This window comes from Clinocottus analis, unplaced genomic scaffold (assembly GCF_023055335.1).
Source record: "Clinocottus analis isolate CAN_PGR_092001 unplaced genomic scaffold, fCliAna1.0.p SCAF_49, whole genome shotgun sequence".
In the NCBI taxonomy this organism is placed as follows: Eukaryota; Metazoa; Chordata; class Actinopteri; order Perciformes; family Cottidae; genus Clinocottus; species Clinocottus analis.
In genome coordinates, this window is record NW_027176206.1 from 559,831 (window position 1) to 572,109 (window position 12,279).

The following is a 12,279-nucleotide window of genomic DNA, read 5'->3' on the forward strand; positions in this document are numbered from 1 at the left end:
CATGTTTACATGATAACATATTTACATGATAACATGTTTACATAGTTACATGATAACATGTTTACATGGTAACATGTTTACATGGTTACATGTTTACGTGGTTAAATGTTTACATGGTAACATGTTTACATAGTTACATGATAACATGTTTACATGGTAACATGTTTACATGGTAACATGTTTACATAGTTACATGATAACATGTTTACTTGGTTACATGTTTACGTGGTTAAATGTTTACATGTTTACATGGTTACATGTTTACATGGTTAAATGTTTACATGTTTACATGGTAACATGTTTACATGGTTACATGTTTACATGGTTACATGTTTACGTGGTTAAATGTTTACATGTTTACATGGTAACATCTTTACATAGTTACATGATAACATGTTTACATGGTAACATGTTTACATGGTAACATGTTTACATGTTTACATGGTTACATGTTTACATGGTAACATGTTTACATAGTTACATGTTTACATGGTTACATGTTTACGTGGTTAAATGTTTACGTGGTTAAATGTTTACATGGTAACATGTTTACATGGTAACATGTTTACATGTTTACATGTTTACGTGGTTACATGTTTACGTGGTTAAATGTTTACATGTTTACATGGTTACATGTTTACATGGGTAAATCTCCTGACCACTGTGCTAAAGCAGCCGTGTGGTAACCGTGTGCTGCTGTGACGTAGAGGTCTGTCCTCTGGCAGCGAGTGCACAATCCACCAAATAGAAACTATTCATCATGTGTGTGTGTTTGTGTTTGTGTGTGTGCGTGTGTGTTGAGAGGAAGTGAGAGACAGGATGAGAGAGCGTGCACAGTAATAATCCCATGTTATAATCTCCCATGCAGTGCATTGAAGGGGCAAGAGACAGAGAAAACAACACAACAACACAACAACACAATAGCTCTTTACCCGAACATGAACAAAGGTCATGACTGAGCTTCAGTTATTAAGTTATTTTGATGGTTTCTATCAGAAGCATTACTTGTGCCTTAGAGTCAAATAGAGCCGAGAACGCTTAAGGGCGGGGTTAACTTGTGATTGACAGGTCTATACCACAGCGATGTCCAGTCTGAGTTGCTCGTGTCTTTGTCTTACAACTTCAAACCTTTCACTGTGTTTCCGCTTCATAGAAAGTTAATTGTGACATTTTTAGTCCCCAGCTTTGGGTAGTTCTTTAGCTTCGCCCTCTTGTGTCACTTCCAAATGTGGCGACAGCCCAGATGTCGAACTCAAGGCAATACACAACCGCAATACACAAACCATGTTAAGTCCACTTCTCACTACACTATGGTTATCTTGGAGAATGTTCTGCTCACAGATATCATTGTAGCGCAATGCTGGCTCACTGTAAGACACTTATTAAATATAACAGAGAAGCCCATTCCCTCCATAGTTCTAACCTAACCAGCGTTCCTTAATTTCCATTTCCATTTCCATTTTTTCCATTTATTTCCATTTCATACGACAGCAGTATGCACTATGCAGTGATCCAAGCCAATCCCTCTTCACTAGCAGGTGTGTCTCTTTTTTTAAAACACAACAAGTTAGAATATGACAGGGATTCCCGTTCCCGACATATTAAAACTTACTCACATCTAAATATGTAACATCACCTAACAGTGCTAAATCTCTGAGTGCATCAGTGCCTGTGTGCTGCCGAAACAATGAGGAGCAGTAACCCTGCTCTGAATGTGGGCGGATAGAAGTCCCTGATATGGAGCTATATCAATACATCTCAGCACACCTCACAGATAAACACAGCTCAGGGCTCTGTGTGCATGAGTGGACGTGTCTCTCCACAAGCAAACACATGAGCACACTGCGCAGCCCAGCAATGCACCACACTGAGCTGCGTAGGAGCGTCTATAGGCACAGCGGAGGTATCTGTAGGTATTGGGCTGTGGGAGTGTGTTGGAACGGTGCCCACCCTGGGGAGGTCCAGCCCTGACTGAGGGGTCGATGCCTTGTGCAGAGGTCATGTGATGATGACAGAGTGAGCGGTGGAATGAAGGATGGATTGAGAGGATCCTTCAGCAGTGTCTAAGATGACATGAGGACAGTGCAGTCATTACGGCCACGGCCAGCTCGATGCTTTAGATCTTGCGTCTTGTAGAGTTTTCTTTCCACCTAAACAAAGAGTGTCTCCATCGATGATGCAATATGATGCCACGATGATGACGCAGGAAGGGCTGTTAAGATGAAGGCATGGTCGTCTTTGGTCAGAAAACTCTTCCACTGTCTTTGATAATGGATCTGATGAAGTCCTCTCCATTCAGTAAAGATGAAGTGAGACTTTGATGGAGGGATGACTGGAAGTGGGATGACAAGGAAGTGGGATGACAGGAAGTGGGATGCAGTAACCAGTAAAAGACTGATTAGTCACACAAAGCGGGCGCAGATGAATTGGTGGGTGATTCCATGAGTCGGCCCAGTACCTTGCGCTTGCGTTCAGCCCGTTCCCGGGAACGCTTCCTTCTCTCTCTGGCTTTCTCCAGAGCCTTCAGGTCCGGAGGTTGGTCCATCTCGGACCTGGCCTTCTTAATGTGAGCCGCGGCGTGAGCCATGGTTGCCCTCTCACAGCTCCAAGAAAACTAGCTTTCGAAATCACTTTCGGAAGGCCTCCAAAAACGCTTTTCTCATTGGCAAAGATGCCAGCTGACTTTGTTTTTATGCCAAAGGACCAATCACCAGAAGATGAAAGGAGGATGGACGTAGTGCTGATATCCTCGAGTATTCTCACTCACCAGCTCTCCTTACGCATGCAGAGAGTGAGTGTAAGCCTCCCTCCCTGCTGCCCGGGTAACTGCATCTGAGACAGGAATAGAGAGAGGGAGGAGGGGTGGGCCGGTACCACCAAGAGGTAAGACAGGAGACCAATAGAAAGGCAGAGAGGCGAGGAGAGAGCTCCTCCCTTCAGCGCTCAGGCTGCAGAGGTAGCAGCAGATGCTATAGAACCTGGGAAGCCTCTTATTTGGACTCTCAATTGCATGACTTCCCCACTCGTAATGTAGCCGGAGGGAGAACGGAGGAGGGGTGTGGGGATTACAGTGAGGGAGGAGTTAGAGGGAACCGTGTGTGGGTGGGAATACAAGACGGAAGCATCAGTGACGGTCCTTTGAAAAACAGCAAGGCAGGTACCACTGTTACCGAGTCAAAGGGGGGCTTGGACTCCAGTCAGCGCCTGCAGCATCCCTATCAGCAGGTCTGGAATGGTACGGTCTGCGTCAGTGCTGCTGGGAGAGTTCACAGCTCCAGAGCCAGCACACAGAAAAACACAGAAGTCTTGTTTTCCTTGAGGACAAGGTTTCATTTGTCATGAAAATGGTAAAACGGTATGAAACTGTAAATTTAGGTGGAAAAGGGGTCGAGGCATGAAATGTGCAAAAACATGATCTGTGAACCTGCTGTTTGCAAGAGTATTTCATCCATATCTGGATGCAGCTATTGTGTGTCTGGAGGGCGTGGAACCTGCAGCACGTGTTCATAATACAGTCTGTCTTGTACTGCGAGCATGACATGAAGCATCACTGCATCGCCCCTCCTGCTGCTGACCGGACTTTGCTGCCACGCGCTCTGCCGTGTTCACGCGCTACATCCACAAGCCGCCACTGCTTCATGCGCTGCTGCGTCTCTGTGCAGACCCACCATGAACACAGACATGCCTCCATTGGTATCCAGCCCCACATCAAGTCCTCCCATTGAAACGCTGATCTTTTCCAAAGCCTCACCCTTTTTGCTTTGCATTACCATGGCGCCACCTTATGGCTTGACTCAACATTACAATTCATAAAAATGATCCAGCACACAAAGGACCAGGAGCAGAAGTCCACATAGTGAATGCTGCTCATTCCTAAATGTGTATTGTTAGCATGTTTCATTAAAGGCTTGCTTCTCCTGAAGAGATGACAGAAGACGCACAAGCGAGACGTTTTATAAACATAAGGGTAAAACATGTATACTTTAGTGTTTAGGACCCTGACATGATTCTTTGGACCCTTGTGTGTCCCTGACCCAGAGGTTGGGAAACATTAAACTGAATGCTGTGTTCCCCTATCAGTATTTACTGATTACATTATCACAACATTCAGCATATTTTCCCACAATAAAAAAGGTATTGTAAACATTTGTATTATGTATTGCCTGCAAGGCTAGAGGCCATTTTAGGACATGATGGGTATGGACACACTAAATCATTGTAGAAGGAAGGTGTTGTTTTGTAAAACGTGTCCTTTACTTTTCTTTTGTCTTCTTTCTTTTGTCTTGCTCAGATGGAAGACCTTAAAGGTCGGCCACTTTATTTTGAGTTTGCCATAATATCTAAATTCAACATCTCTTCCTCCTTTTTTTATTACAATGATAGATGTAAGCAAGCAGACGATGTAAAGAGCTTCAGGTGAAAGACTCCAGAATATTTCTGAACCTGGTTGGTTTCAATGGAAAGTAAAGTCCTGCTTCAACGTAGCAAAATCCTCCTGCTTCCTAATCTGGCCCAGAGAGGCGGCGTAGTACTCGTAATCTGCTGAGGGTCTGAGATTAAAGGACCGCAAGCTGCTTCCACCTTCCATAGCAATCACAACCTGCACACAATGCAACACACAACCTGCACACAATGCAACACACAACCTGCTCCACCAACGGAGTCGCTCCACCACCAGAATCTAGAGTCGCTCCACCACCAGAATCTAGAGTCGCTCCACCACCAGAGCCGCTCCACCACCAGAATCTAGAGCCGCTTCACCACCAGAGTCTAGAGTCGCTCCACCATCAGAGTCTAGAGTCGCTCCACCACCAGAGTCTAGAGCCGCTCCACCACCACCAGAGTCTAGAGTCGCTCCACCATCAGAGTCTAGAGTCGCTCCACCACCACCAGAGTCTAGAGCCGCTCCACCACCACCAGAGTCTAGAGTCGCTCCACCACCAGAGTCTAGAGCCGCTCCACCACCACCAGAGTCTAGAGCCGCTCCACCACCAGAATCTAGAGTCGCTCCACCACCAGAGTCTAGAGTCGCTCCACCACCAGAGCCACTCCACCACCAGAATCTAGAGTCGCTCCACCGCCAGAGTCTAGAGTCGCTCCACCGCCAGAGTCTAGAGTCGCTCCACCACCAGAGTCTAGAGCCGCTCCACCACCAGAGTCTAGAGTCGCTCCACCACCAGAACCTAGAGTCGCTCCACCACCAGAGCCGCTCCACCACCAGAGTCTAGAGTCGCTCCACCACCACCAGAGTCTAGAGTCGCTCCACCACCAGAGTCTAGAGTCGCTCCACCACCAGAGTCTAGAGTCGCTCCACCACCAGAGTCTAGAGTCGCTCCACCACCAGAGTCTAGAGCCGCTCCACCACCAGAGTCTAGAGCCGCTCCACCACCACCAGAGTCTAGAGTCGCTCCACCACCAGAGTCTAGAGTCGCTCCACCACCAGAGTCTAGAGTCGCTCCACCACCAGAGTCTAGAGCCGCTCCACCACCAGAGTCTAGAGCCGCTCCACCACCAGAGTCTAGAGTCGCTCCACCACCACCAGAGTCTAGAGTCGCTCCACCACCAGAGTCTAGAGTCGCTCCACCACCAGAGTCTAGAGCCGCTCCACCACCAGAGCCGCTCCACCACCAGAGTCTAGAGTCGCTCCACCACCAGAGTCTAGAGCTGCTCCACCACCAGAGTCTAGAGTCGCTCCACCACCAGAGTCGTTTGAAACCTCTTCTTCCTCAGAGTAACGCGCAGCGGCTGCTGCCCATTGCCTAGCAACAAGGGTGTGGGGCGTAGTCACTGAAAAGGCTCTCCATGGGGTGAGAGAGTGAGTGTGTGTGTGTGTGTGTGTGTGTGTGTGTGTGTTGGTTAACCCGGTCCCTTGGGTTTCATTAGTACAAACTAATGATCTCACATATTAACACACACACTGAGAAACTAGGGGTGGTGCTTCTGTGTGTGTGTGTGTGTGTGTGTGTGTGTGTGTTAGGGGGCGGGCGGGGTGGACGCGATGGAGAATGAATGAATTAAATTGAACTATTAAGTGTTCCCATCTCTACTGATAGTGGACACAAAAGGGTGAGGGAGAGGGGGGAGCAAGTGAGGTGTGTGTGTGTGTGTGTGTGTGTGTGTGTGTGTGTGTGTGAGGGTGGGGGGGAGGTGCTATCCATCAGAGCCCCGCCCCTCCGTCCAAGAATTCCCCCGAGGTCCTGATGACATCATCCATGGCTGCTCACTCGCGGCCTCACACATTATTCATCACACAAACCTTTCGCTCGTCCACTTCCTGCTCGAAGAGGACGGTGTGCAAACAACTTAACTTCAAGCGACTAGAATCATAACAACACTCCTGCACTGGAACAAACTATAACAAGGTTAGCACATTAAAATAATATGTGTCATGGTTTACAACCTTTTGCTTTCAGGGGATCCACCTTTTAAAAAGCATGGACGATATTATGAAAACAAAACAAACATGCAGGCTCCCTCGTGTGGCTCACAGGTGAACTGCAGATAAAAGACTGCAGAAGACATTCAGCCAAAGTATTGGTGACCCAAATAATCTCCTGCAACCCAGCTGGTCTTTGAGACAGAACTATGTTGTTAGAATAATGCAAATAAAGTTCTATTTGTGCAAAAAACAACTAATATTGTCAAAACATAGCTTAATGTGTCTGCAATTAACCTGTTTACACTGAATATCTTATAAAGATAACAATAAAATCGTGCAACCTATGTGAGCATTTTGTCTGCCTAGTGAGTGTTTCTGGTTTTAATCCAGTGGGGATCCTGGTTCTAGAGGGATTAGGGGTTAAAAATCCAGGAAGTACAAAGCGGTTTCTCTACGAGAAGGGGAGGGGCATCACACTGACTGTTTAGTTAGAAGGCTTCAGGCAACGTTGAGCTTTGAAGCAGCAAACAAAAGACAGTAAACTAGTGAAAATACTTCAAGCCGGATCGAGGTCCAGCTGAGTGGCAGAGAGAAGGTCTTGAACACATGAAGCAGATCTCAAAGAGAAGGTCTTGAACACATGAAGCAGATCTCAAAGAGAAGGTCTTGAACACATGAAGCAGATCTCAAAGAGAAGGTCTTGAACACATGGAGCAGATCTCAAAGAGAAGGTCTTGAACACATGAAGCAGATCTCAAAGAGAAGGTCTTGAACACATGAAGCAGACGTCTTCTCCACCAACAAGACGTTGGTTCTGACACTAAATGCGCTGAATCACCGTGATCTTTTTCTTGATTTTACATCACAATAACACTTTTCACCAATGAATTATTTAATTCTTACAAGATGCAAAAGGTTTGAACTCTTTTCCTCCAGAGCGAGACATGAATAAAGCTTCTTGACATAACGGAGCTCACCTGGCCGGCTGCTCCCACCACCATGCTGCTCACGGCCCGACGCCCCGGGAAAGATCCAGAGTGTGTGTGTGTGTGTGTGTGTGTGTGACTCTGCCTCTGAGCCACGATGGAAGTGTGCGTACTGTGTGTGTGTGTGTGTGTGTGTGTGTGTCATGGGGAGAGGAGGAGGACCGTCTTTCTGACTGAGTGGATTACTGTGTAACGTTCAGGAGGAATTAACACACGGCAGCCGACACACACACACACACACACACACACACGGATGTGTGCACAATGAGGGGTGTGTGCATTCTCAGAGAGGATTATGGACACAAATAGAGGAGTCTTTTCTTCTGACCTAGAATCAGAATCAGAATCGTTGCCATAAAGACACAATGGAAAGCAGACGAGACAGTGTGCGCACGCACGCACGCACACGCACACACACACACACACACACACAAAGGTATTGCGTAAACACCACCTGCTGCATTCTCACTTGTGTGTTTTCTTTGACTTCACATACGATGAACATTTACAACTTGAAGAGACTTTGAGATCACGTTGTTATCATTTCTCACACAAGAACCAGTTGAAGGAGCACGAGGTTGCGTAACGTCTCCTGCTTGGTCCAGAAGACAATCATGTCTTAGTGATGATGTCATCGGGGACTTCAATGAAGTTGTTTTCAAAGTCCATGTTAAAAAAAATGGGATGGGCTTTAAAGACGGAAGCAAGTGAAGGATTCATCAGACACAAAGATGCATCAGATACGAAGATGCATCAGACACAAAGATGCATCAGATACGAAGATGCATCAGATACAAAGATGCATCAGATACAAAGATGCATCAGACACAAAGATGCATCAGACACAAAGATGCATCAGATACAAAGATGCATCAGATACAAAGATGCATCAGATACAAAGATGCATCAGATACAAAGACGCATCAGACACAAAGATGCATCAGATACAAAGATGCATCAGACACAAAGATGCATCAGATATGAAGATGCATCAGATACAAAGATGCATCAGACACAAAGATGCATCAGATACAAAGATGCATCAAATACAAAGATGCATCAGATACAAAGATGCATCAGATACAAAGATGCATCAGATACAAAGACGCATCAGACACAAAGACGCATCAGACACAAAGATGCATCAGACACAAAGATGCATCAGATACAAAGATGCATCAGATACAAAGATGCATCAGATACAAAGACGCATCAGACACAAAGATGCATCAGACACAAAGATGCATCAGATACAAAGATGCATCAGACACAAAGATGCATCAGACACAAAGATGCATCAGAAACAAAGACGCATCAGATACAAAGACGCATCAGGCGATGAGACGACATGTTGTCAGTCTCTCGTTCACAGACCTGCGACCTGTTTAAATAAAGTCTTGTTATTCGTTTATGATGATGAGGAAAATGAAGCCTGACCCATAGATGTGCTTCTGTGTTGGATTGCAATGCAATGTTCTTTATTTCCATGAAGAAATATGCAGATCAGACGACCCTCCTTTATGCAAAACCCCCAACAAACTACAAAGCCCTCCCCTTTTTCTGTAGTTGTGGACATGCAGTTCCTAATCCGTGAACACTCGTCATAGATGGGATATTAATCCTATCAAAGTAATATGTCGATTAGTCAAAGCATCCTGTTTGTCTTCCTGTCCTGAACACCTGAACGTTCACTCTTCCCTCTCAGGACTCCTGCAGTGGCCGGCTTCTGGCAGCAGGTGGCGCTACAGCTGAAGCAGCGTCACCATGAGCGTGCACACGTTGTGTTATTGTGACGGTGAACGTGTCGTCACAAAACGACCACATTGCAGCTCACAGAGTGAAACCTCTCACAAGCTGCTGAGCATCAACCTCCACGAGCAGCAGCTCACCACGCCGTCCACAGACGGAGACGCTGGTCCCTCCATCCCTCTATTCCTCCACCCCTCCATCTCTCTATTCCTCTATCCCTCCACCCCTCCATCCCTCTACCCCTCTATCCCTCCACCCTTCCACCCCTCTATTCCTCCACCCCTCCACCCCTCCATCCCTCTATCCCTCCACCCCTCTATCCCTCTATTCCTCCACCCCTCTATTCCTCTATCCCTCCACCCCTCCATCCCTCCACCCCTCTATCCCTCCATCCCTCTATTCCTCCACCCCTCCATCTCTCTATCCCTCTATTCCTCTATCCCTCCACCCCTCTATTCCTCCACCCCTCCACCCTTCTATCCCTCTACCCCTCTATTCCTCCACCCCTCCATCTCTCTATCCCTCCACCCCTCTATCCCTCTATCCCTCTATTCCTCCACCCCTCTATTCCTCCACCCCTCCACCCTTCTATCCCTCCACCCCTCTATTCCTCCACCCCTCCATTCCTCCACCCCTCCATCTCTCTATCCCTCTATCCCTCCACCCCTCCACCCCTCTATTCCTCCACCCCTCCATCCCTCTATTCCTCCACCCCTCCATCCCTCTATTCCTCTATCCCTCCACCCCTCCATCCCTCTATTCCTCCATCCCTCTATTCCTCCATCCCTCTATTCCTCTATCCCTCTATTCCTCCATCCCTCTATTCCTCTATCCCTCTATTCCTCCATCCCTCTATTCCTCTATCCCTCTATCCCTCCACCCCTCTATCCCTCCACCCCTCCACCCCTCCATACCTCCACACACACTCTAACACACATTTCCCCTCGTCCATACAGCGTGCGTCAACACATACACGTGAAACAACACTGAGAGAAGACGATGCTCAGGTACATCAACACACACACACACACACACACACACACACACACACACACACACACACAGTGCCCTCCACAGGGTGTTGAATAATGGATGCGGGCTAAGGGCGGATGATTATTCAGCGCCGCCTCAGGACACTGGGGGGGGGGGGGGCTGAGGAGCACACACTCATTACACATCTTCATTTGTCTGCACTGCAAACACACACTGTCTTTCGACACGTCAGCTGGATGAGTATGTATATGTGAAAGTGTGTGTGTGTGTGTGTGTGTGTGTGTGTGTGACAGGTGCAGGGGTCAAAGGTGACCCGATAGCGATCACTAAGGGATCAAAACCCAAACATAACTTCTGCATTAATTTCTCATCTTACCTGCCAACCTTTAGCTTGGGTTAGCTAGGTTAGCTAGGGTTAGCTTGGGTTAGCTAAGGTATTTAGGGTTAGCTTGGGTTAGTTAGGGTAGCTTGGGTTAGCTAAGGTAGTTAGGGTTAGCTTGGGTTAGTTAGGGTTGCTTGGGTTAGCTAGGGTAGCTTGGGTTAGCTAGAGTAGTTAGGGTTAGCTTGGGTTAGTTAGGGTTGCTTGGGTTAGCTAGGGTAGCTTAGGTTAGCTAGGCTAGTTAGAAGTATTGTGCGCACGTTAGGGTAGTTAGGGTTAGCTTGGGTTGGCTAGGGTAGCTTGGGTTAGCTAGGTTAGTTAGGGTTAGCTTGTGCTAGCTAGGGTATCTTGGGTTAGCTAGGTTAGTGAGGGTTAGCTAGGGTTAGTGAGGTAACCTCTGGGTCTTGATGAAAAGGTAAACGCTGTGACACTTCATGATCTGTCTTGTGCTCCTTCATCAAGGACGGTCAAATGCAGAGAAGAATTTCCCCAAGGGGATTAATAAAAGTGTATGTTTGTTTGTTGTTTGTTTTTAACGGTGGATCTTTGTCTGAACGCAGCATGATAAGCAGTCACTTGTGTAAACAAGCAATGGGACATTCACAGAGAAACACATTGCACACACACTTCTCATTATGTAAAGAATAATGACATTTTACAAACAGCACTTTATCCTGTGCTCAAATGTATTTGCATGGTCGCTATAAATTACAAATGTTCTGCATGCTAAAGCTTGTTTTGTATAGAAAGATGGAGGTGGAAATCTCTTAAATGATTTGCAGCGTAAAGAAATCTTAAAAGATGATGAAGATTAGAATATAGATACAAAAGGATGTAAAATATATGGTTAATTTTGATTGTTTCTTCCTCAGAAAAGGATTGTAGCACAAAGGGGTATTAACCTCTCTGACTAACTCAATTGGGCTAGATGCTTTAACTCCCACTAGTGTAATATACACTAATGAAACACATCGGACGAGGCTAGTTAGAACTATCAATCAGGCAGTTAATGTGGAAATGAAGCTCTGTCGGACCAATTAGACAGTCTGTGTCCTCCGGCGACGCAGAAGTCTCCAGAGCTCTTATCCTCTGACCCTCTATTGTGTGAGATGAACTTCTGGTTCAGTTCCTTCATTTGAGGCTGGACACTGACCTAAACATCAACAAAGATCTCCACGATACAGATGACAGCATCGCCTTGTGTTTCTGTCCTCTGTGTCACTTCTGGGAAGCAAAGGGTGGAAGGACGCGAGGTGCAGTGGAAGGTCTTGCGTAACAAGGCGATCTTTCTGTGCTGATGAATGGACTGGCCTTTAGCATTTGTCTCCAGCACTGCTCTCACATGAGGGACTGGCCTTGTCATTTGAAATGGGCTTTAATTCATCCCCAACCAGGCTCTTCCTATGAATGTAACCTTGTGACATGCAGAGATTCTGGAATGTGAACGCCCAACAACACGACTCAAAACACGTACGCACATTACTGCTGACTGTCACGTACTGATATCCTACTGATCAACTTAATGACCTAATGAGGGTTAAAGCTGGATGTTTAAAGATAAGAATTATAGTTTTAGCTCTATATTTATGTATATATAACTCCATTAGGTTAGACAGATCTTTATTTATGAATTATGACTTTCCATGACCTCCAATGGAGGATGTGCTTAAGGAAAATGCAGTTGATTACAAACTTAGATTTTATTTTCATAGCTCTGGCCATTGATTCTAGAAGTTATACCATTTAACTTCTCATCTAAAGTAGGGCCAACCAGACAAGAAACCAAATGACCC

At 46.4% G+C, this 12,279-nt stretch overlaps 1 protein-coding gene across 10 annotated transcripts in view; it reads right to left on the bottom strand.

Moving 5' to 3' along the window:
• ank2b (ankyrin 2b, neuronal) overlaps positions 1 to 12,279 on the bottom strand; it is a 153,441-nt gene that overhangs the window by 93,341 nt on the left and 47,821 nt on the right. For 5 of the 10 annotated variants that reach the window (XM_068599597.1, XM_068599602.1, XM_068599601.1 and 2 more), the window contains exon 1: positions 2,459 to 2,928. The exons of 2 other annotated variants lie outside the window; for them this stretch is intronic. In XM_068599597.1, coding sequence (XP_068455698.1) covers positions 2,459 to 2,587 — 129 coding nt within the window. In that variant the 5' untranslated portion in view covers positions 2,588 to 2,928. Of the gene's footprint in view, positions 1 to 2,458; positions 2,932 to 12,279 lie in introns of those variants that run through there. 3 more of the 10 variants (XM_068599604.1, XM_068599603.1, XM_068599594.1) reach the window with 2 other exon arrangements.